General features: G+C 34.6%; 5 protein-coding genes across 5 annotated transcripts; all 5 read left to right on the top strand.

The window, feature by feature from the left end:
• Positions 1-34: 34 nt before the first annotated feature.
• On the top strand, positions 35-4,970 carry LOC147831788 (chemokine XC receptor 1-like). The gene has a single exon (XM_087300375.1). The coding sequence runs from the start codon at positions 4,110-4,112 to the stop codon at positions 4,968-4,970; it is 861 nt and encodes a 286-aa protein (XP_087156501.1). The 5' UTR covers positions 35-4,109.
• Positions 4,971-7,712: 2,742 nt separating this feature from the next.
• Positions 7,713-8,813, top strand: LOC147838763 (chemokine XC receptor 1-like). Its single transcript, XM_087300770.1, has one exon. It carries the CDS (start codon positions 7,794-7,796, stop codon positions 8,613-8,615), a length of 822 nt encoding a protein of 273 aa, XP_087156896.1. The 5' UTR covers positions 7,713-7,793; the 3' UTR covers positions 8,616-8,813.
• A 2,774-nt stretch (positions 8,814-11,587) lies between these two features.
• On the top strand, positions 11,588-13,520 carry LOC147838762 (G protein-coupled receptor 35-like). Its single transcript, XM_087300374.1, has one exon. The coding sequence runs from the start codon at positions 12,693-12,695 to the stop codon at positions 13,518-13,520; it is 828 nt and encodes a 275-aa protein (XP_087156500.1). The 5' UTR covers positions 11,588-12,692.
• Positions 13,521-16,579: 3,059 nt separating this feature from the next.
• LOC147838761 (uncharacterized) lies at positions 16,580-17,946 on the top strand. Its single transcript, XM_087300373.1, has one exon. It carries the CDS (start codon positions 17,116-17,118, stop codon positions 17,944-17,946), a length of 831 nt encoding a protein of 276 aa, XP_087156499.1. The 5' UTR covers positions 16,580-17,115.
• A 1,805-nt stretch (positions 17,947-19,751) lies between these two features.
• On the top strand, positions 19,752-20,601 carry LOC147831784 (uncharacterized). The gene has a single exon (XM_087300372.1). The coding sequence runs from the start codon at positions 19,780-19,782 to the stop codon at positions 20,599-20,601; it is 822 nt and encodes a 273-aa protein (XP_087156498.1). The 5' UTR covers positions 19,752-19,779.
• Positions 20,602-25,000: the final 4,399 nt, after the last annotated feature.

The following is a 25,000-nucleotide window of genomic DNA, read 5'->3' as shown; positions in this document are numbered from 1 at the left end:
GTTTTGAAATTATTGCTTTTTTTTCTTTGTGTAGGCTATTCCATTTATAAAATCAGTTTAAACTTTTATAAATTTAAAATAAAATCAATTGTTCACTGTATAAAATATAACACTTAGAAATATTTATAATTATTAGCTATAGTATATCGTACGGTGGCCAGGAAGTGCAAAACAACATTACAAAGTGGGAAACACTTTTATAAAGCTCGAAACAAATTTACATTTTGAAAAACATTTTTACCTATCATAAGACACAATTACATAGGAAAAACTATTTAACCAAGGACAAAACAAATTTACGTTTTAGAAAAAAAATTACAAGGCAAAAAAAAAAAAAACACTTTTTCCAGTCCCGGAATAAATTTACAATTACAGATTCCTTATGGTGACCGAAAGTGACCCGTGATGTACTAAACGGCGGAACTACACCGAGCGACACACTGCACCACGCTCTCTCTCACACACACATTTACGCACACACACACACACATAGAGAGAGCACCAAGTGACACGCATCATCATGCTCTCTCTCATTCATACACATATACACACACATAAACACAAACAGCTTCCACGCAGATGCACACAGATGCAGGCATGCTCGCTCGCTCTGGAGTGATATTGTTAGACTTTGCCTGCTGCATTTCAAATTTTTCCAGAGTTACCAACCGCTCCCGCGATTTATTCGGAAATTTATTCCCACAAGAAATCTGGTCGGGTCCCGCGGCTCCCGCAGTACAGCAGCGGGAATGCAGACCTCTAGTTTGTGTTTACCACGTCTCCCTTCTTGTTCGGTCGAAACTGGAAATACTGCCAAACTGCAGGTCACTTGTTGCGCGACTTGCCGTCTTACCTCACTTCTCTCTCTCCTCCACATTGTCCCGTGATGACAATCACGCATACGCATTTGTAGCCGTTCAATAAATAATACTTATTATTTAATACTTGTCTTCTATTTAAGTGCATTGTTTTTTATGCCAGTATAAATGTATTGAAACTGACATCGTTGGTATTTTTAGATCCCGCGGTATACCATATTACCGTATTACTGCCCAAGCCTAGCATGCACACTGTAAACTTCACCATGTGCGATTCAGAGAGCAGAAATTTGTAATCGTGCCACCATGTAAAGACATAAATGACACGCTGTTGTGTAAATAAGATGCTAAATATTCAGCTATTTAGCTTGTTTATTAAAAATAAGTTGTGATCTGGCGCTATATAGAAAATAACATTTAACTTGACTTCAAGGGGAGCGATAAAAGCTATTGAGAGGGCAGGGTGCCCCCCTAAATTAATGGTAGGGGAACACTGATGTGTATAAGATTAATTATTTATCTGACATCAATACAATTAATCTGACTCCATTAAAAAGTCTCAAAGCTTTAAAGCAAAGAAAGCTATTTAGTAAATCGCATACTAAAATATACAGACAGTAGAATAGAGCATGCTAACAATATTCTATAGAGAAGCGCATCAATGCAAAACATGAGTGAAATATCAACCATATATTTTTTTTAAAACATACATCACATTGTTGATTTTTCTATGACAATCTGAACTTCTTCATTTAGATAAGCTCTAGTCTCTGTGTGCTTAAATGTATTTGTGATTTATACCTTACATTTGACAGCATAAAACATTTGCATAGCAAGTGTTGAATGTGTTGCACCTGCGCAGCCTGCGGTGTTGTTTTCTGATCTGTTCAAATGTTCTTTGGCTATAAATGTCAAAAAAACTCTTAAAAAAATTACAATGAGATTACATATGAAAATTGTTCTGTATTTATTTTTGCCAAGAGAGATATCATTCACTATATAATTCCATGATCTGCACGTTTTGTAGTTCAAGAATTGTTCCATTTTAAAGTGGAAAGCTTTTTTTTTTTTTTTTGTTTTTGCATTAATGTAAATAAAGTGCAATTCAACCTGCAGTTTTCCACTTGCTAATATGCTGGTTGTTAATTTTATGTCAACATTATTTTCTTATCTGGTCAGTGCATATAAATTCTTGTCACAGCAGTGAGAAGTCAGTCTACAAAGCCCAAATTTATAGGCAGAAAGATTAGACATTTACTCTTCAGGTGCGAGCCATTTAAAGGAGAACATAAATAATTTGATAAGAAGGTGCATGCAATCATAGGCTATGTAAGTAAAATACTGCTTTATTTGAATTTAAGAATCATTTCATGTCGTGTATTCAATAGTTTTTCATGTTACTCGCTTACTGTTATTGTTAGCGTGTTGAACTGTGTGGTGACCTCACCTATAATTAGCTTTAATTAACTTTTAAACTTATACACTTCAGGGTCAGATGCCAAAATTAATGACAGAGAAGTTCAAGATAAAGGGGCAAACAACGTCTGCATGATTAAACTAAAATATTAGCCTATCAGACTATCTTTTACCAACGAATATGGTGCTGGGAACAACTGACTAGTTGCAGTTCTATTTCTTGCATATTGCATTCAACAATGGCTGTGTCATCTAACTATTTTTGAAGGTGACATGTTTCTGAGCAATATTTTAAATGCGCAGGATAAGTTGTGAAAAGGAATGGTGAGAGAACAGTTTCATAGGTAACCACAATATTGCTTAAGAAAACGCCCAGAAAATGAACCGAAAACATTGGCAAAACATTCCATACTGTATGACTTTAGCGATTTAACTGTCATCATGCAAAGCTCCAAGTTGTTTTAACAATTGTTGTTATTGTTTTATACACTAAAATGTTATTGGTTTCCTTTATAGGCAGTGAATGTAGTGCTGGGCGCTAAAATCGATATCAGTATTTATCGACTGAACCCCATTGTCAAAAACAATAAACAAAGTTTGCTATGAAGGCTATAGTTTAATAAAATGTGGCTGCTGAGCACGCACCTTGCAAGCAGTGCCAACAAGCTTAGTGTAAGTTTGTCATATCCAATGGAGCGCAAAGCACATGGTAAAAAGTCCTCATGCTTATCACTTCGAAATAACAACATACAGTTGAAGTCAAAAATATTTTTTCAAGACACTTCTATACAGCTTAAAGTGACATTTAAAGGCTTAACTAGGTTAACTAGGCAGGATAGGGTAATTAGGCAAGTTATTGTATATCGATGGTTGTTCTGTATGACGATGGGTTGTTCTGTAGACTATCGGAAAAAAAAATGCTAAAAAGGGCTAATAAGTTTGACCTTAATATGGTGTTTAAAAAATTAAAAACTGCTTTTATTTTAGCCTAAATAAAACAAATAAGATTTTCAGATAAGAAAAAAAACATACTGTGAAAATCCCCTTGCTCTGTTAAACATCATTTGGGAAATATTAAAAAAATGTAATAAATTCAAAGGGGTGGCTAATAATTCTGATGTGAAAATGAGTGCCATGACTAGCAACAGTGAGGAGATTGTAAATAAAAAGGATGTAAGGATGTCACCAGAGTGGCTTTTTGGGTTCTTTCTTGTGCATCTGAAAGAGTTTTTAGCATAGGTATAATGTAATTATTTAACTTGTTCTTAAGTATGTACTTAATAATGTTGGCTAGTTCTTTCACTTGAAAGCTCAGATTTGTTTATCATAATTTGTTTTGTTTACAGAGCTTGAAATGTACTGAATCATTGTTATTCACACCTTAAAGTTTGTGTTGATTGTTCAGCGTTTGCACTTTATCAGTGTACAGTTTGTAACATTTTATTTATCAAGTTTAAGACTCTCTTTATTTTATTATAAAGATGAGCTATTTCGTTTAAACATTTTTGTTTTTGATTATTAAAACTATTTGCCTTAGTAATGTTAGTATATTGAAATAGTGGTTTAAAAAATCCTAATATTCCTATATGTATTGTTAAAAAACATTCAATATTTTTTATATCGAATGATATAAAACGTGATATTGTAATAATTATTTTTGCAATATAATTATTTTTGAACTGTGGCTTCTGGTCAAATTGAATCCCAATATAACATTGTAGATTCTGCGATGCAACTGTTGCTGATGCACACATTGTGATATCGATGCTAAAATGATATATTGTGCAGCCCTAATCCAGTGTTTAAATAACATACATGAAGTGATCCAGATGACATTTTCACTCCTCTTTTTTTTCTCTTGATGACAGTCACTATATGATCGTTTTTGAAAGCAGACAACAACCAGAGGAGATGAACAACCATACACTGAACTTCAGCATGGCAGAAGCATCTACAAACTCCACAACTGATTTATTTTGGTTATCGGACAGAATGGACATCGTTCTATACAGCATTGCTTTAGTGTTGTGTTTACCTACACAATCCTATGTTATATTGCTCATTGTCACAAAAAGTGGAGTTGCCGCAGAGTTCTTTAACCTGAATCTCTTTGTTTGTGAGATTGGAAACTGTCTGACTTGTTTGCTGTCCATACTGGGTAGTTGCATTTGGGTTGTATACCTCAAGACATTAACAGGGTTTCTATTTGGTCTTGGTGTCACTGGTCGTCCTCTGTTTCAGTGTCTGATGTGTGTTGAGCGTTACCTGGCAGTGGTTCATCCTGTAACCTTTCTGAAGTACAAACCTCTCAGATATAGAGTGATCTGCTGCGCTGTGGCCTGGATAATCACTCTTGGCTCCTGCTTGTGCTGTGAATTTATTATAAACTTCCACTTCGTTGTGTATTTGTGGTTCTTCTCAATTCAGTTCCTCTTCTTCCTCTGCGTCCAGTTGTTTTGTCTCGTGGCTGTTCTCAGAGCTCTGAAGCAGTCAGGGCCAGGAGAGAGAAACCGAGAGAAAGAGGAAAACCACATGAAGAGAAGAGCGTTTTATCTCATTCTGATAACTACTGTGAGCATTGTCGTTATTTATGGACCATTTTCTTTGGCAGGATTAATTGTCATTTCAAGACAACAGTTTATTAAGGAACTTTTCAATTTAGGTTTTATTTGTTTTGTACTGGGTGGTTTTGTTCAGCCTGTTCTTTATATCCATCGCACTGGTAAAAAACATTAAATTACTGAACTGTTTTTAATACACTTGGCTTGCAAATCAATAAGTTAACTTTTTTTTTTTTTTTAAGCTTTCAAATGACTTTCCATCTTTCCCAAGACATCAAAATGTGTCAATGTAAATGAGTGTCCTACTTGAAAATTTGGCATAAACAGTTATACAAAGAGACGTTTTTTTTCTTTGCCGTTACAGTTATTGTGTAACAATGCGCTTGTTACGTTTGTTAAGTTGGCTTTTATTTGAAAACATGGTGTACACAACAGACACTAATATTTTAACAATTTATAAAAAACGTATCACTTACTATGTGATTTGTGATTTTCAAAAGTATTACAATGATTTGTAAAGATTTATGATTGCCATTTGTTGAGACTCCCCATACAGTTTGATATAGTGCTTAGTATAGTCACACTTAACAAGCCGATTGCTAATTGTGTGTTGATGTACTTCCAACCTAAATTGAATATTGAGTAGGGGGACAGAAATTGGTGCATCATTCTCTCATAGCCAGATAATGGTAAAGGGGTGCGGTTAAAAATATTATGGCTGAAGCCCTCAAACTAACGGCAACAGAGAAGGACCAAGTGGTCATTTTTTGATTGAAGACCTCCAAAACAAACAAACAAACAAAAATATTCAGTAGATTAAAGTCCCTAAGAAATCAAAACTAACCATATTGATTTTGTTAGCTCACATTGTTTTGTGGTGAACAATTCACATCTGCATGTCATTAAGATGAAAAAAAAAGTTTGCCCTTGTAATCTAAAATTAAAATCTGAAAATGCTCTTCCTGTTTTTTTTTTCTTTCAGTTAAATTGTCATATATTACATATATTTTTAGGAAATGGGCATGGCTAACATATTTTACAATGCAGCTATAACTGTTTGTTTAGACAAAAAATAAAAATGGTGATGAAGAGGAGTCTGTTAGGTTGTAATAACTCTCCCTAAACTCTTTCTCCATCTTTCTGAGTCAAATGCCTACATCCAATACTACATCAATTCTTCTTACAGTAGAAAAAACAAGCCACGCCCACTGTTTTCTCATTTATTACTCCGTTTCTCTAGGAACTGCGTCACAATATGAAAAAAAACAACAAAAAAAAAAATAAAAATAAACAACGGTTGCCGCTTCCAGTTCATAGGCACTTTAACTTTTACGATTTAATCGTTTACCTAAAAATTTACAATGTGTATGCGCAAAACAAACACTGTCAATTTAAAATTTTACAGACTTAAAAGTGAGCAAACCAGAGCTGTAAAGGTGACTTAATAATAATAATAATAATAATAATAATAATAATAATAATAATAACAATAAAAAAATTCATGTAATAAAAAAAAAATTATAGCGCTTTTCTGGGCACTCAAAGCACTTTACACATGGGGGGGAATCTCCTCATCCACCTGGATGACCCGACGGCAGCCATTTTGCGCCAGACCGCACACCACACACCAGCTGATTGGTGGAGAGGAGACAGAGTGATTAAACCAATTATAATATGGGGATGGTTAGGAGGCTATGATGGACAGAGGCCAGATGGCAGATTTGGCCAGGGTGCCGGGGTTAAACCCCCTACTCTTTTTCAAATGACATCTTTGGATTTTTAATGACCACAGAGAGTCAGGACCTCGGTTTAACATCTTATCTGAAAGACGGCGCTCACTATACTGGGGCATTAGGACACACACAGACTGCAGGTTGAGCACCCCCTGCTGGCCTTACTAACACCACTTCCGGCAGCAACCTAGCTTTCCCATGTGGTCTCCCGTCCAGGTACTGACCGAGCGCAACCATGCTTAGCTTTAGTAGCCATGTAAGAGTTACAGAAAGCTAGCTGCCGGCTAGCTAGCTAACTTAACCTATTGTTATAAGTTCTTTGAAACCTTTATATTTTGCTTAGAGGGAATAGATGCACAAAAAGAAATCTCCTACTCCACTTAAAATTCAGTGTTATTTGAAAGTATGTCAACACACTGAAATAGGACATACTTATAAAATATTTGCATAGTAAATATTAATGTGTTGCATATGTGCAAGACTTGCGTGTTTAGCCTGTTAAAATTGTATTATATAATTTTGTATAGATATTCTTATGTAACAATTTTTTTTCAACCTTAAAATTGACAATTGAAACCTATTTTAAATCAACTGTCGAAATGTACATTTTATTCGAAATATTTTTTAATTATGGCCTTTTAAAATGTTTTACTCTATTTTTAATCATTCCTATCATTCAGCCTTATTATTGTGGGATGTAATAATATGTTTATAAATAAAACATTTAAACTTCATAAACAACAACAGTATTTTCTGAGCGCAATACTGTAGATTAAATTGTTAGCATTCAAATTGCAATTGGATGTAATATTTTTTTCTGCAACTCTTATTTGCTCATGGGTCTATCAATCTTTTTGACGCTTGTATTTGTTTATAATATTTTCATATCTGATTCACACATATAATCTTTTGACAGCAGTGTAAAATGCAGCACAGATTCGTGCAGACATTCACTCTTTAGGTAACTCTTGAGTCAAGACTCTTGATTTACTTGTTATTTGTGATCGATTTTAAAGCTTATGACAAAAGTTGAAGGGAAATAAAGTCAATTTATATTGAATCTCCATACAAACATAGACTGTAAGTAAAAGTTTCTTTTTGTTGTTGTAATTTAAAAAAAAAAATAGCTTTTTGATGTTATGAAGTCTTTTAATGTTATATTCTGTTTTCTATTCACAGCTCACAGCTTCCATATTTTTTCACATATTTATTATAATAATTTTTTTTGTACTTCCTTTTGTACTTCAAAGACAAACACAGAGAAGATGAATAACTCTACAGGGAACCTCACCGCACCTGAAGCCTCTACAAACAAATTTGGGTTAGACATTTATCTGTTCGGCATCGATTTGCTGTTTGGTTTCCCGACACACTCCTATGTTTTATGGCTCATCATCAGAGGAACACAAAATGGAGTCGCGTCAGAATTCTTCAACCTTAACCTGACTGTTTCTGAGATTGCTAGTTGTCTGAACTGTTTGCTGTATATAATTAGTAGTTGCTTTTCATTGTCACACATGAAATCATTAGTATGGTTTTTAGAAGGAGTAGGCGTCACCGGCCGTCCTCTGTTTCAGTGTCTGATGTGTGTTGAGCGTTACTTGGCGGTGGTTCATCCTGTAACCTTTCTGAAGTACAAACCTCTCAGATATAGACTGATCTGCTGCGCTGTGGCCTGGATGATTATTCTTGGTTCTTGTTTGTGCAGCATGTATTGTCATATTTTAAACTATTTTTTATATACATGGTTCTTCTTTCCACAGTTCCTCCTCTTCCTCTCTGTCCAGTTGTTTTGTCTTGTGGCTGTTCTCAGAACTCTGAAGCAGTCAGGACCAGGAGAGAGAATGAGAGAGAAAGAGGAAAACCACATGAAGAGAAGAGCGTTTTTTCTCATTCTGATAACTACTCTAACAATGTGTGTTATATACTTTCCGTTCATAATCTTTGGGCTCTCTGTTATTTTTTTACAGCGATTTATGAGGGAGCTTTTCTCTTTTGTTTTTATTTGCTATTTGTTTGGTGGTTTTGTTCAGCCTGTTCTTTACCTGCACAGAGTCGGAAAACTCTCAGGTCTTTGCTGTCCATAAACCATTTAATTTATCTTAAAATGATTGTTAATGACAAAACTGAACACCTTTTTATTATCATTTACTCACTCTTTACTTGTTTCAAACCTCTGAGTTTCTTTTCCTATACTCAAGGGAAAATATTTTAAAGAAAGCTTGAAATCTGTAACCAGGGGTGTAGTTCGTGGCTGTAACCCGCCAATATTCAATGCTTGTAATTAAAACACCTTATAATCTATTTGTGAAAATGGTAATAAACAAATAAATCAAGCACACCCGCATAGACATGGGCTGGTATAAGAATGTGACTGTGTGATAACCTTGGATAAAAATATCACTGTTTCATGGTTAAGGCATAAGCCAGTATAAGATTCTGACAATATGATAATCTTGGATAAAATTACCAGGGTTTCAAGGTATTGCACTTACTGCTCTAAAATATATTCTTTCTTAATATATGGATAAAAAACTAAAATGTTTCCCCCTTTAAACACAATATATTTTATCTTGGGAATCATTATTTTGGAGCAGTAAACATGTCAGCCTAAATAATTAAAATGAATCATTAGCTACGTTTCCGTGCACCTATTTTTATGCACTTTTTGGAAATGCACATGAAAAAAGGCGGATGGAAACAAAAGATGTGCTTCAATTTAGAAATTTTGGTAATTTGCTAGAATGCTGCCCTGTGTGAATACAGAAGGAAAATTGCTGAAAAAGAGCGCATTCACAATTACAACGTACTGACGTGAGACGTCCACTCCAGCCAATGAAAACATTCAGACACATTCACATCCACGCTGTTTAGAAAAATAAAATCCTTTGAATATTTTTCCAGACACTTTTAGAGTTGTTAGTCAGATAATGTCTCTATGTTTCTTCTTAATGCCAACTGTGTACAAATTTTCAATAAAATGCTAATAATAAACCGCTGTTTGTTTACCTTTAAGCTCTACTTCAGTTGCTTGACGTGTGTGCACGTGAAGCAGCTGGTGAGCGCCAGCACACATGCACATTATGTACATCTTTACATGCGAAAGTGTTCCTCTTGGGGTTGTGACAATAGCATCGTGTATCGTTGATAGGCAAAGATATTGCCAAGAGCTGTGACCTATAACAATTTTTAATATGATATTTAGGTGGCCTATAGCATATTTTTTCAGTGCACACATTGACTGCTCCTTCAAATACACGGAATACACACGTGTCTGATTTGTGTTTAATTCAATGGAATGATAAACAAGGACATGTTTTTATTAAAAACACAATATTAAATTAAATTACAATCTGCATTTTACCATAAATTTTGGCTATAAAAAATTATTGAACAGATTATTAATAACTTGTCAAAGAACATTTTAATGAGTTCAGTGAAATGTTTTGTAGGTCAAATAGGCTATTTGATATTAAAGATATAGGCTATTCGCCTCAGCCATGTCTAAAATGAAACTTTTATCAGAAAACAATAGATACATGCTAAGCGCTATATTGTGTAAGATCTTATGAAATACAAATCTGACACATGTTGATGACAACTTTTGTGAACCTTAAGCCCAACTCGTTCAACTGAACAAAAACATGGGAAACCACTGCATAAAAACAGCTACTTGCGGGCAGCAAGTCCTCCATTGGTTTAAATTAAAATCCAAGATCAAATGTAATGCAAATGCAGTAGGTTATTAAATAAGTTTAAAAAAATTACATTTACATTTAGTCATTTAGCAGACGCTTTTATCCAAAGCGACTTACAAATGAGGACAAGGAAGCAATTTACACAACTAAGAGCAACAATGAATAAGTACTAAAGGCAAGTTTCAGGTCTGCAAAGTCTAAGAAGGGAAGTATTAGTAGTTTTTTTTTTTTGTAAAAATCAAGCGAAAGGTTTTTAAATATGTTTAGATATGGTTAAATATAATAATAAAATGTTATATATGAATAAACATAACACTGCCGCGCCCCCATGCAATAGTATAGTGTATCGGCGATCTCACAGGGGGACGAAGTGGCGATCTTATCATTTCACCCTGCACTAGTTCCTCTATATGTTTTTATCAAAGTTGTTCTCAATACTTCTCCATCCACAGAATGTGTAATGTTGTCAAATGTGTAAACATTTATCTGCGGTTTGCGCTTCTGCCTGGGTGACACTGGAACAAAAGCAGCTACTGTACATGAATGCTAAAGCTTAAAAGTGAAGCCATCAACAAAAGACAGACCCCAAATACAAGCGCATCCATTTAGAGGTCGTTTCTGGTTAAAGGGTCACGAAACACCAAAACACATTTTTTGAGCTGTTGACAGTCGTATATGTGTCCCACACTGCTAAAAACACTATTAGGACACCTATATTTCACTAAAAAGTGTAAATTGGTTGTTTTTGCGTTATTTCAAGCAAATTCGTACTTCCGGTTTGAAACGAATTTTTGAAGCTGCGTCACCGTCATGACATAATAGCGTGTATTCCAGCGTGCAGACTGGGCGCCTGTGCCAGAGTGAGTCTTATTACGTCTTACAGTGTGTTACATTAATGCATGAGTAAGGCTTGGGTCAAACCAATCAGCGCGCTCTATTGTGCAACTTCATTAATATTCATTACTATTACCGTGTTTTCAGGACAAGACGCCACGTTGTGTTGGCAAAACAAGCGTGAAGTGTTGCTTTTATAGTTTGCTGCAGTTAAGTTTCGTTTTCATTTTCTCTCTGTGAGAGCTCAGTCACGTGTGGATTAACAGTGTACGCGACGCGCGACAACAATAACTTACGTGTCTAAGGAGGAACATTATTTACCTGAGAGCTGTTCTGATCTGCTAACACTGAGATCTGGATTCGTTTGTAGTATTCTCTTAATAAAGACGCGGCTCTAGTTGCTGGTGATTGTCCTGTCTCTACAGATTTGGTAAGTGAGCGACCAGTGCTCTTTGTTTATTCAGTTTGTTCGTAACTAACAAACTATTGCACAGAGTGTAACCACGTTAGCACCACAACCAAACTTTAACCTCGTGTAGGGTTTTTACCGCATTTAGTGACCGGAATAACACGCGAGGGGGTTTCATGGCCCTTTAATGATGCCAGAATTTACCAGTGTTTTAGAATGAATGTGTAAGTGGTCTTTTCCGGAAAAATTCTGGAATGTCTGTGCCTTCGCTGAACAGCGTTTTTTTATTTATTTTTATTTACAGGTAAAGCCATTCCCGAAATTTTCACTGTCTGAAAGGGGCTAATGACTTGCACTTGTGCAGTCCAGAAATTTTTTTTAATTTATGTATTTGTTTTATAAATTTTTAAGACTTTTTTTTTTTTGTACTTACTAAATTAAATAAGATTATAAAACTTTTTTTGCACATTTTTTGAAAGAGTTTAATTTTAAAACTCACAACACTGTTAAAATATACATTTCTTTCAAAATTTCTTTTAAATATGACCCTTTAAATATTTTCATAGGTTTTTTTACCCTTATTATTGTTCATACATAATATTATCACTACATAACCAAAAAAAAGAGAGACCAATTAGTATTAAAGTACATTATATTGTCATAGTTCAACATGCAAATAGATCTAAAATGATTTACTGCATTTTCTCATGGGGTTGTCCATCTTTTTGATTAAGCTTCTATGGGTTTGTAATATTTTCATATTTGATTCATGTACAAGTCGTGTGACGGCAGTATAAAATGCAGCACCACATGTGCATATGTTCACTTTATAGGTGACTTTTGAGATTTACTTGTTATATGTGTGAGCTTTTTAAGCGAAATAAAATTATTCTGTATAATTTCCATACAAACATAGACTAAGTAAGTAAGTCTTTTTGTAGTTGCGGTTTTCAATTAAAACAACCACTTTGCATTATGAAGTTATATGTTAGATTCTGTTTTCTATTAATTTGCGTATATATTGTGTTGTATAAAATGACCATTGTAGTAAATGTATATTTTGTATTTACTATACAAATGTTTCTATTTTATGTAATTGTGTGGAACTGAACAGTTTAAAAACCTCTAAAAATTCCCATTCAGTCTGATTTGACTTCTTTCTTGCTGTTGCTCACAGCTTCCATATTTTGAGTTTTTGAACTGAGAAGGCAAACACAGAGAAGATGAGTAACTCTACAGGGACCTTTACTTCACCTGAACTCTCTGGAGAGAACATGGACATTTATCTGTACGGCATTAATTTTCTGTTCGGTTTTCCAACACACTCTTATGTTTTATGGCTCATCATCAGAAGAACACAAAGTGGAGTTGCATCAGAGTTTTTCAACCTCAACCTGTCTGTTTGTGAGATTGGTGTCTGTCTGAATTGTTTGCTGTTTATACTTAATAGTTGGTTTCCGTTTTTACATCTGGCAGCATTAATATGGTTTTTATTAGGACTTATTGTCACCGGTCGTCCTCTGTTTCAGTGTCTGATGTGTGTTGAGCGTTACCTGGCGGTGCTTCATCCTGTAACCTTTCTGAAGTACAAACCTTTCAGATATAGAGTGATCTGCTGTGTTGTCGTCTGGATTATTATTATTGGTTCTTGTTTGTGTGGCATGTTTTGTTTTATGTTAAATTACATTTTTGTATATACTTGGTTCTTCGCCCCACATTTTTTCATTCTTCTCTCCATCCAGTTGTTTTGTCTTGTGGCTGTTCTCAGAGCTCTGAAGCAGTCAGGACCAGGAGAGAGAGCTAGAGAGAAAGAGGAAAACCACATGAAGAGAAGAGTGTTTTACCTTATCCTGATAACTACTCTGACAATGTGTGTTATATACATCCCAATGATAATCTATGGCCTCTCTGTTATTGTGACGTCAAAATTAATTAAGGAACTTTTTTCTTTTGGTTTTATTTGTTATGTGTTTGGGGGTTTTGTTCAGCCTGTTCTTTACCTGCACAGAGTCGGAAAACTCTCCCATCTTTGCTGTCCAAAAATCATATAGTTTTTTTATGTTTGTTTGAGATAGTTGTCTAATTGCTAAAACATAACTGCCTAATCCTTCATGGCATAGATTCAACAAGGGTCTGGAAATATCCCTCAGAGATGGAGAGATTTATGTCCAATTTGACATGATATCATTACGCAGTTGCTGCAGATTTGTCAGCTGCACATCCATAATGTGAATCTCCTGTTCTACCACATACCAAAGGTGCTCTATTGGATTGAGATCTGGTGATTCTGGAGGTCATTTGAGTACAGTGAACTCACTGTCATATTCAAGAAACCAATCTGAAATTATTCACTTTTTTTAGCATGGTGCATTTAGCTGCTGGAAGTTGCCATCAGAAGATGGGTATGCTGTGGTCATAAAGAGATGGACATGGTCAGCAACAATACTTAGCTAGGCTATGGTGTTAACACGATGCTCAATTGGTACTAATGGGCAGTGTGCTAAGAAAATATCCCCTTCACCATTACACCACCACCAGCCTGATCTATTGATACAAGGCAGAATAGATCCATGCTTTCATGTTGTTGATGCCAAATTCTGACCCTACCATCCGAATGTCGCAGCAGAAACCAAGACTCGTCAGACCAGGCAACATTTTTCCAATCTTCTATTGTCCAATTTTGGTGAGCCTGTGCAAATTGTAGCCTCAGTTTCCTGTTCTTAGCTGACATGAGTAGCACCCTGTGTGATCTTCTACTGCTGTAGCCCATCCGCCTCTAGGTTGGAGGTGTTGTGTATTCAGAGAAGCACTTCTGCATACCTCGGGTGTAACGAGTGGTTATTTGAGTTACTGATGCCTTTCTATCAGCTGGAACCAGTCTGGACATTCTTCTCTGAACTCAACAAGGCAGAACTGCCGCTCACTGGATATTTTCTCTTTTTTGGACCATTCTCTGTGAACCTTAGAGATGCTTGTGCATATATATATATATATATATATATATATATATATATATATATATATATATATATATATATATATATATATATATATATATATATATATACTGAGTTCAAATTAGGCATGGGACAATAACTGTTTTTAAGGTATACAGTCAAGGTTTTAAAACCTCCAAAATGTTTTGTAATTAATTTTATTTATTTAGTTTTTGTTTTTTTTTCTAGGACAAAAGTATCTCCATTAGAAAAAATCTACAAAAATGCCATTTTACATTGTAAAGAAATCTGTATTTTTGAACCACTAACGATAGCAGAAGTCAGTGATTTATTTTTTATTATTTGGCCTGACATGTTCCAGACATATAAATGTTGCTCAAAATAAAATCTATTGTGTTCAAAGGGGAAAAAAAGTTGTAGTTTTTTCAGGCTCTCCTCACTTAAATTTACTTTAATATGCTGTTGTGGGCCTTAAATATTTTTAAACAGCTCTTCATTTTCACTAAATGTTCATGTAAAAAATATGTCCAATCTGTAAAACCAACATTTGTAATTTTAATGGGGCAAGTAAAAAAATTTAAAAATCCACTGGTTATTACTGAAAATTATAAGCGTTTTGCCATATGAAAGTCTGAAATTTCATTCATAATGGTCTTAAAAAGTCTTTAATTTGACGTAATGAAATCTGCAGAAGCTCTGTTTTTACCCAGATATTTAAGAAGAATATATTTTAGAGCAGTAATCACAATATGTGATACCGTGATATTTTTATGCAAAGTTATCATACTGTCAAAATCTTATACTGGCCCATGCCTAGTTGAAATCAATATTATTATAATATTAATTCTTCTTTTTCTTCTTTTTCTTCTTCTTCTTCTTCTTCTTCTTCTTCTTCTTCTTATTATTATTATTATTATTATTATTATTATTATTATTATTATAAAATCCCAAATGTCACTTAATGAGATTTTTTTTTTCCCCAACACATTATACAGTCTAGTTTTAATGACTATTTTATTTTGTCTTTGCTTTTGTTGTCAGTACATGCTATTTTTCTACTTTTTATACCTGATGCTAATATTCAGCTTCAAGGTCAATTTAAAGACTAGGCACGAGGATAATGAGCCTTCTCTATTCAGTCTTTACTTTTACTTTCTCACTTTCATGGATAAGAAAAGGGTGTTGTGCGTCCTCCACTGAAGACATCAATTAGCCTACATAATTCATTTTGTTTGTCAAGCACAAATATTTGTTTCAAAACTATTTTTAATGTGAGGTTCTAATTTCCAGCAAACAAAAAAATGAACAATAATAATAAAGTGTGGTCAAAAAACTGAGTTATTTCCAAAGACATGTCCTACTCTTATGGTCCACATGGTCAAAAACCTGACAGGTGGACAAGTCTAAGCTTTTTTTTTTTTTTTTTTTTTTAATAAAACAAATATAAATATGCATATATTATACAATACTGCTAATATAAATAACATTATACATAAGCAAATTGTCATGAATAAGCTGAAAAGGCGCACAACTGACACGCTCTGGTTGGACTTTAGACCTGCTCTCAGGTGGTCTATTGAGCAGTCTACTTTAGTTCCTCCTTACAGCAATGTGCCAACAATGCGCCTTAACACACCTCTTTTCTTGACAGCAAATCCATTTGTGCCACTTTGTGGACTCATGGGTGTTTCTATTTAAACAACATGGCAGAAAATAGGAAAATTAGAGTTACGCTGGTCTGAAACTAACAACACAACGTGGAAACATGTCTTGTGCCTTATTGTGCCGGGAGTATTGTGTTAACTAGAGATGTTTGTATAGTTATGCAAGTTATTGGTTAACAGTGGTTTGTTCTGAACTGAAAAAAATATATAAAACCTGTATAATGTTGATCTTAATTTATTTTAATTGCTTTTATTCCAGCTAAACTAAATGAAATCCCAGAAGAAAATAATATACATTATTATCGGAAATACTGTGAACATGTCCTTGCTCTGTTTAACATCACCTGGGAAATATGATAGGAGAGCTAATATTGTTGACTTTGTAATATTTATCACTTTGCATAGCAGATGTGTTGCACCTGTGCAGGCCAATTGTAGATTTATGTAGGTTATTTAAGATGACTGTTTTTTTTTTTTTTTTTTAAACTGTAAAAAGTAGATTACATAACACACATTTTTTTTGGTAAATCAAATGTTGCTTTGGCAAAATTAATAAAGCTAAATCTCAAGTTAAAGTCGATACAAAAGTTTGCATTATTGTGCAACAAGATGTACTTAAACTGTCAATTTATTTCATTAATACCAATTTATTTATTAGTCTTTCTGCAATATTTGCCTTTCTGATGTTTTATGTGATATAAGATAACTCATGCACATGCAGTATATATTCTTGTGATTACCAAAGTCTGTCCGCCAGTCTGTCATTATACAACATGAAGCTTGTGCTCCAGATGGATTTGCTAAGGACTGTTTGTTGATGTTAAAAAGAATGTTCAGTTTCTTGTAGAGGCTTACTATTTCCCATCGCAAGACATGCGTATCATCAGGAGCCAAAGGTATTCAGATTATTTTGCCTTAATAGGCTTTTCTACTTCTAATCTGAAATACATTTATCTCTCTAAATTGCTGTAGATCGCACTTCCGTCATCATTAGTAATTCATTTTTGATTTCCTGAGCTGAGAGGATGAATTGCACCACAACGCAAGCATCTTCAAACTTCACAACTTATTCAACTGGTCTACCAGATAGTCTGCATATGTGTATGCTATCCATCAATTTAATTGTCGGTCTTCCTACACACTCCTTTGTTATATGGCTCATCATCACAGGAGGTGGACTTACTTCAGAGTTCTTCATCCTTAATGTCTCCTTGTGTGATATTGCTACTTGTGTGACGTCTTTGTTGGCTATACTTGATGCTTATGGTCTGTTTTCACATCTCAAAACTCTGATACAGTTTCTAGTTGGACTTGTCATCACTGGTCGTCCTCTGTTTCAGTGTCTGATGTGTGTTGAGCGCTACCTGGCAGTGGTTCATCCTGTGACCTTTCTGAAGTACAAACCACTCAGATATAGACTGATCTGCTCTGCTGTGGCCTGGATAATCACTCTTGGCTCCTGCTTGTGCTGCATGTTTATTATGCCGTTACTTCATATTTATACATGGTTCTTCTCTGCACAGTTCCTCTTGTTCCTCTTTATTCAGTTGTTTTGTCTTGTGGCTGTTCTCAGAGCTCTGAAGCAGTCAGGACCAGGAGAGAGAACGAGAGAGAAAGAGGAAAACCACATGAAGAGGCGAGCGTTTTATATCATTCTGATAACTACTCTGACAACGTGTGTTATATACATCCCTCAGACCATCCATGGCCTCTCTGTTATCCTGTATCGATTTATTAAGGAACTTTATTCTTTTGGTTTTATTAGTTATATGCTTGGTGGGTTTGTTCAGCCTGCTCTTTACCTGCACAGAGCTGGAAAACTCTCCTGTCTTTGCTTTAGCGAGATTCACTATTAACAAAGGAGAATGTCCAGACTGGTTCCTGTTGATAGAAAGGCAACAGTAACTCAATCAACCACTCGTTACAATCAAGGTATGCAGAAGAGCATCTCTGAATGCACAACACCTCCAACCTTGAGGCGGATGGGCTACAGGAGCAGTCAGCTCTGGGTGCCAGCCCTGTCAGCTAAGAACAGGAAACTGAGACTACAATTTGCACAGGCTCATCAAAATTAGACAAATTATGAAACAAAATTAGAAAAAATGATGTACTGTACCACTGCAGACCAGTTGTAGATTTATGAAGGTTATTTGATATGACTGACTGTATTTTTTAAACTGTAAAATGTTTTGAAATATAATTTTTTTCTAGATTTAAGATAATTGTTGATTTATTTATTTTTTTTTTTGCTTTGCCAAAACACATTAATCTCCAGTTAAAATAAACAAAAATGCCAGATTATGTTACTAAATCTATTACATAATTATATGCTTAGACAACTAAAGTTTGTATTATTATAAACAACAACAATGTTATCAAGCAGTCAAAGGGATTAGGTTGACTTACACATTGAAGTACAAAACTTAAAAATATTGAGTTCAGTTGAGTGAACTTACTGAATAATTATATATAATGTAATTCTAGATAACTGTATATGAACTAATGGTTTCTCAAATTATCTACATTTAGTTTGTTGTAACAAAGTAATAAAGTTACAAATAAAGTTACACATTTGCTATAAAATTAGGAGTAAAATAGTGAAATCCAGTTTGTGGTGACAAGTAAGAACTTTAAATGGTTTCAGGTTATTTTTGATATGTGTGTGTGTGTGTGTGTGTGTGTGTGTGTGTGTGTGTGTGTGTGTGTGTGTGTGTGTGTGTGTGTGTGCGCGCATGTGCGTGTGTGCACAGTTGAAGTCAGAATTATTACATCACCACCCGCCCCACCCACTCCAATTTCCCCACTTTCTGTTTAACAGAGAGCAGATTTTTTTCAACACATTTCTAAACATAATAGTTTTAATAACTGATTTATTGTATCTTTGCCATGATGACAGTAAATAATATTTGACTATATATTTTTCAAGACACTTCTATACAGCTTAAAGTGACATTTGAAGGCTTCATTAGGTTAATTAGGTTAACTAGGCATGTTAGTGTAATTAGGCGTTATTGTATAATGATGGTTTGTTCTGAAGACTATCAAAAAAAAAAATAGCTTGAAAGAGGAAAATTGTGTTCTAAAAATGTAAAACTGCTTTTATTCTAGCCGAAATATAACAAAAAAAGACTTTCTCTAGAAGAAAAAATAATATCAAACATACTGTGAAAATTTCTTCGCTCTGTTAAACATAATTTGGGAAATATTCAAAAAAGAAAAAAAAAATTAATATATATTAATTTTATATATATATATATATATATATATATATATATATATATATATATATATATATATATATATATATATATATATGACAAGGCATACGTGACAAGCGTGCACCCTTTTTTGTATTTGCATAGCTGTTGTTATATGTGACATGCTTTAGATTAATTCATGTCATTATACAACATGAAGCTCGGGACTGTTTGTTGATGTTGAAAATAATGTTCAGTTTCTTGTACAGACCGGATATTTCTCCCATCTCTCTATTTTCAAGATCAGGAGGCACAGGTATTGCGATTTATTTTGCCTCTATATGTTGTTTTTTTTATTTTGCCTCAACAATTGTTTTTGTTGTTTTCTAATTCTAGTCTTTTAGTCTCAAACACATTTTACTTTTCTTGATTCTTGTAGATCGCACTTGCGTCATCAATAATAATTCATTTGTGATTTCCTGAGCTCAGAGGATGAATTTCACCACAGCGCAAGCATCTTCAAACTCCACAACTCATTCTACTGGCCGACTGGACAGTCTGAATATTTGTGTCTTATGTGTCAATTTGATTGTCGGTCTTCCGACACACTCCTATATTATATGGCTCATTATCACAGGAAGTGGAGTTGCTTCAGAGTTCTTCATCCTTAATGTCGCTGTGTGTGATATTGCTACCTGTGTGAATTCTTTGTTGGCTGTACTTGATAATCATGTTGTAATTCCACCTCTCACGACATTAATACAGTTCATAGTTGGATTTGTCGTCACCGGTCGTCCTCTGTTTCAGTGTCTGATGTGTGTTGAGCGTTACCTGGCAGTTGTTCATCCTGTAACATTTCTAAAGTACAAACCTCTCAGATATAGATTGATCTGCTGCGCTGCAGCTTGGATGATCACTCTTGGCTGCTGCTTGTGCTGCATGTTTATTATGCAGTTATTTTATATATACGCATGCTTCTTTTCACTGCAGTTCTTCATCTTCATCTCCATCCAGCTGTTTTGTCTTGTGGCTGTTCTCAGAGCTCTGAAGCAGTCAGGACCAAGAGAGAAAACGAGAGAGAAAGAGGAAAACCACATGAAGAGAAGAGCGTTTGTTGTCATTCTAATTACTACAGTGACTTTGATTAGTATCTATATGCCATTTATTGTCACAGGATTGACTTACATTCTGACACAGCATTACTATTCACAGCTGTTTACATTTAGTTCTATTTGTAGTACACTGGCTGGTTTTGTTCAGCCAGTTCTTTATCTGCAGCGCACTGGAAAACTCTCTCGCCCTTGCTTTTCATAAACTTACTTTTTATTATTTCAGATCTATTTTCCTTGAAAACTTGTAAGTAACTATTTTTCTTTTTGCAATTTTTCTTTCTCCTTCTATGATGTGCTTTTGAAAATATCTGACAATAGATGACTAGTTATGCTATTTATTATGCTTGTCTCATAATATAGTCTGTGCGATTTTTATTTTACTTGTTATTATTATTATTATTATTATTTGTCGCTTTGTGTCCTTTGTGACCACAATTTTATTTTATTTTATTTTATCGATATTTATAGGGGAGTTATATATTAAATATAACCGAGTTTTAAGGGTTTGCTCAGGGTGAACCATGACATGCTTCTGAGGTTTTAGCCTCAGTGTCCGCAGACGTTTTCCTGCTAATTATTGAAATAAGTTCAGAGAAATTTGGATGAGAAACACAGGAGAAACCATATTTCTAGCATAAAAGTATTTTTATTATACTCTATTTATAAAAAAAAAATAAAATCTGTGAAACTTCGCAAGAAAAATCTTATATAATTTTGATTAACGTCTTCTAGATGGAAAGGTTTTGAAGTATGTAAAAAAAAAAACACGTAGCTATGTTTCCATCCAAAAATGTGAAGTAACTTTATGCGCAAAACTGGATTATCACTCAAAAAGATGTGCAAATAATGCAGTTTCCATCTAATGAGTCAAAGCGAACAAAATAGTCCCTTTCTGATTAACTCGTGCCAAATATCAACAGTAAAAACAGAAATTGGCGTGGTAGGTGATACTGTGTGAATCTTTTCTTCATTTTATAAATGACTTGCGCCTCAGAAGGCAATTTAGACACACAATGAACGCGAGGTGGTGTTTGAAAGCGTGAGACGCGGAGCACAGACACTATTGATGCTGAAGGTCATTAATAATTTAACACATGCTGAAACTGTTAAGGTGTTTTAGAATGACCAAAACAACATTTCAGATGTTTTACAGTGCTCAGCCTGCTGGTTTATTTATTCACACACATTTTTATCATCACATGATTTCTTATAATAAAATCACATTACTTTTTTAATGCGTATATTGGAATCTGTATAGTGAAAGTGTTCCGCAGTTTATGCAAATCTTTTCTTATTGAATAAAACGTTTATTCTGCTTAGTTATGCTCGTTTGTTTTTATTTGGATTTTCAGAATGTATGCCCATCTTGGTGTTTCCATCAACCGGTTATTTTTTTTTTTTATGAGCATATCCAGAAAGCGCATAACAATAGGTGGATGGAAACGTAGCTAGTGACTTCCAGCCAGTTTTGAGAAAAACACAACACAACAGGCCTAGTTGTAACAGGGTTACAGATAAGCCACACATTGTTGGACACCAATTAAACTAACAAAATAATTGTTGAATTTTGAGTATAATATTCAGAACTTTTTATATCAAACTGTATTTTAATGATTCTATTTAATAGAAAAAAAATTGTAATTGCTAATAATGCAAATAATAATGCACAATAATGCAAATAAATACAAATTCGTATACCTAATAGACTAATAAATAAACATGTTGTGCTATGTAGAATACGAAATAAATTGAGTTAAGAACTGTGAAAATATACTATTTAAATAAACTGAATTTAAATTAATTGTGTGAAATCTGACTGTTTAAGCATGTGTTACAACTAACCCTCAGTCTGTTATAACTTAACCCGCAGGTGGGATAAATAGTAACATTTGTACTCCTAGCATTTTTGGCAATACTGCACAGAAACCATAGGTCTGGTGATCATACAACCAATGCTTACTTGTTGAAGAGGCTTGTATGCTGTTGGTAAAATAAATTAAAAAAAAAAGTTGCTTTGTGCCCCGCTCTCCACTACACCATATGATCGTGAAATACAAAAGCTTTCCATTGATGTGTGGCTTGTTAAGATTGAACAATTTTTAATAGAGATACAACTTCTGTATTTGAATTTCTAAATTAAGTGCGTATCAATGCACATTACTAATTAATAGGGATGTAACGGTATTGTAAATACCGTCATACCGCAATCTTAATTTTTTTCGATATTACCGTAGTCGCATGACTCGGTAAAACTATAGGTCTTCTGAGAAAATTTGCTCAGGCGAATGAAGCGAACGGGAGGTACCGGAAACTACAATTCCCATCAGCCCAGGCTTGGTCATAATCCCTTGCGGTCTGTTGTCGCTATAGATCCAGTAATGCGGAAATGGAGTGTGCTGCTAGAAGCGGGGATGAAAAAGCGCTGGAAAACCCTAAAGCGGGTGTTGTCGCCGTGCGCGTACTGAATAGCGGTGTTGTCGCGCGAGTTCTTATCAGCTGTGTTGTCGCGCGCGTACTGTAAAGCGGGGACGGAGGGTATGTTGCGTCGCGGGGGCACTTTTGATCATTTTGGAAGGGCACTTTCTATCCAAGACTAAAAAGGGCATGTGCACTGCACAGGTTGAGCCTTGTGTGTGTGCACGTGCCTGCAAGTTGGGGAATACGACTAATAATCAGTCATGGGGACTGCAGAAACACAGCACACTGTTCAGATTGATGCAGACATGAGATCTCTATCTCACTCATGGTTTGTCCTCTCAAGTGGGGGAAAGACAATGCACAACGTTACCCACTGCTGTCAACCTGGGCCAAGTCATATCTCTCTTGTCCCAGAAACCTCAGTCCCAAATGAGAGGGGTTTTTTCTATTGCAGGGGACATTGTAAATACCCAGAGATACAAGCTTTTACCAGATTATATTTATATGATCATTTTCCTTTAAACCCATCTCTATCTAAGTGACTGAGTGATTAAATGTTGAATGTGATGAGTTTTCAACAATACTAAATTGAAACTTAATTTTTTTTACATGGTTTAATATTTTTTTGTTATTAAAATTGAAGTTCCTGTTTCACAGCTTACAGATAGATGACTAATTTGAATGTCATTGACACTTTTGGCACTTTTTTGGAGTATTTTCATAAGTTTTGTTTTTTCCTGTAAATGATTCAATAAATACCGTACCGTGACATTAATACCGAGGTATTACCGTACCGTGAAATTCTGATACCGTTACATCCCTACTAATTAACAACCTAGTTTTTATATATTTACAGTAGACATGTTTTATATTTAAAGAAACAGAAATTTACTAAATAAATTCATAGATCGGGATCTTAACAGTATGATCATTTTTGGCATAAAAGAAAAATGGGTATTCTTGACACATGCAATATACTGTATTTATATAAAGTTGTAAAAATGGAGTGCTTAGCAGTGGTGTATAAAGTACTTGAAAGTCATACTTCAGTAAAAGTACAGATATCTTACTAGAAAAAGACTTTGATAAAAGTTATAGTCATTGTTTATGCTGTTTTCACACCAGACACGGCACGCGTGGATAAATACTGCAATTTTCAAGTAATACATGACAATTTTTAGTTTACTCGCTTCATTTGCATGTCAAATCCGCTTCATTCGTACGTCAAATTCACTTCACAATAGACACGGATCCATGTCATGGGCAGGGCTTCTGTCTACCCAATGACTTTAGCTTCGTTGCTAAAAGGTTAACATGGATTTTATGGAGTGAATAGCTGTGTTTATGTGCTTTATGAAGGCTAAAAAATAGCATAGATTGGATTGGGAGCCTTGTCTGAGTTAACTAAATCCATTCAGAGGTGCACCCAGCTCTTTGAGTTCATCAACTCCCCCAGAAACTACACCTGGATGATGGAGGCCTTCAGCGCTATGTCATAATCACGCCCCTACAAGATAAAGTTCAAAACGCTCAACTTGCGCCGCTTTGTTCTTGTATCGCGCCGCAGGATGTCTATTTGTGTCTTTGCATTGACTTAACATGTAATTCACTCGCGATTGATGCTTTTTCCGCGTCTACTCTGAACGCTGCTCTGAACACATTTTTTATTTTTATTTAATGTACTTAAGCATTGAAAGTAAAAGTAAATCTCCACACACCTCACCCAGGGTCTGATCTTTATCAACAAAAAAAAAAAAGACATGATTTGCAACAAAAACAAATGCTATGACACTCTAAAACATTTGCACAGCAGATGTTAAAAGAGTTGCACCTGCATTGGCCAGTTTACATTTATGAAAAGTATAATCAAATAAGGCAGAAATTATTTACTGTCTGCTATAGTATCAAAGTTAATGGTCAGTAGATGAATGTTTTTCTAATGTTGTTTGGTGAATACTTTCAGTCTTGAGTCAATAGGCATGTAACGGATGAAAATGACATCCTAATATACAGTAAACACGTTTATAGCTGGACACAATTGACTATTTTTCTCCACAGACAAAGAATAAGCAGTTTTTTTTGTGGAATATGTCATATTATAAACAAAAATAATGTGCTGTACATGTTCAATGTTTTTTTTTTTTTTTTTTACATGAAAATAGATTTTTTTTTCTCTTTCAGAA

The sequence above is a fragment of the Danio rerio genome, chromosome 21, assembly GCF_052040795.2.
Source record: "Danio rerio strain M-AB ecotype USA chromosome 21, GRCz13ab, whole genome shotgun sequence".
Classification (NCBI taxonomy): Eukaryota; Metazoa; Chordata; class Actinopteri; order Cypriniformes; family Danionidae; genus Danio; species Danio rerio.
The sequence above is the reverse complement of the archived record's forward strand: the minus strand, read 5'-3'. Positions and strand labels throughout refer to the sequence as shown.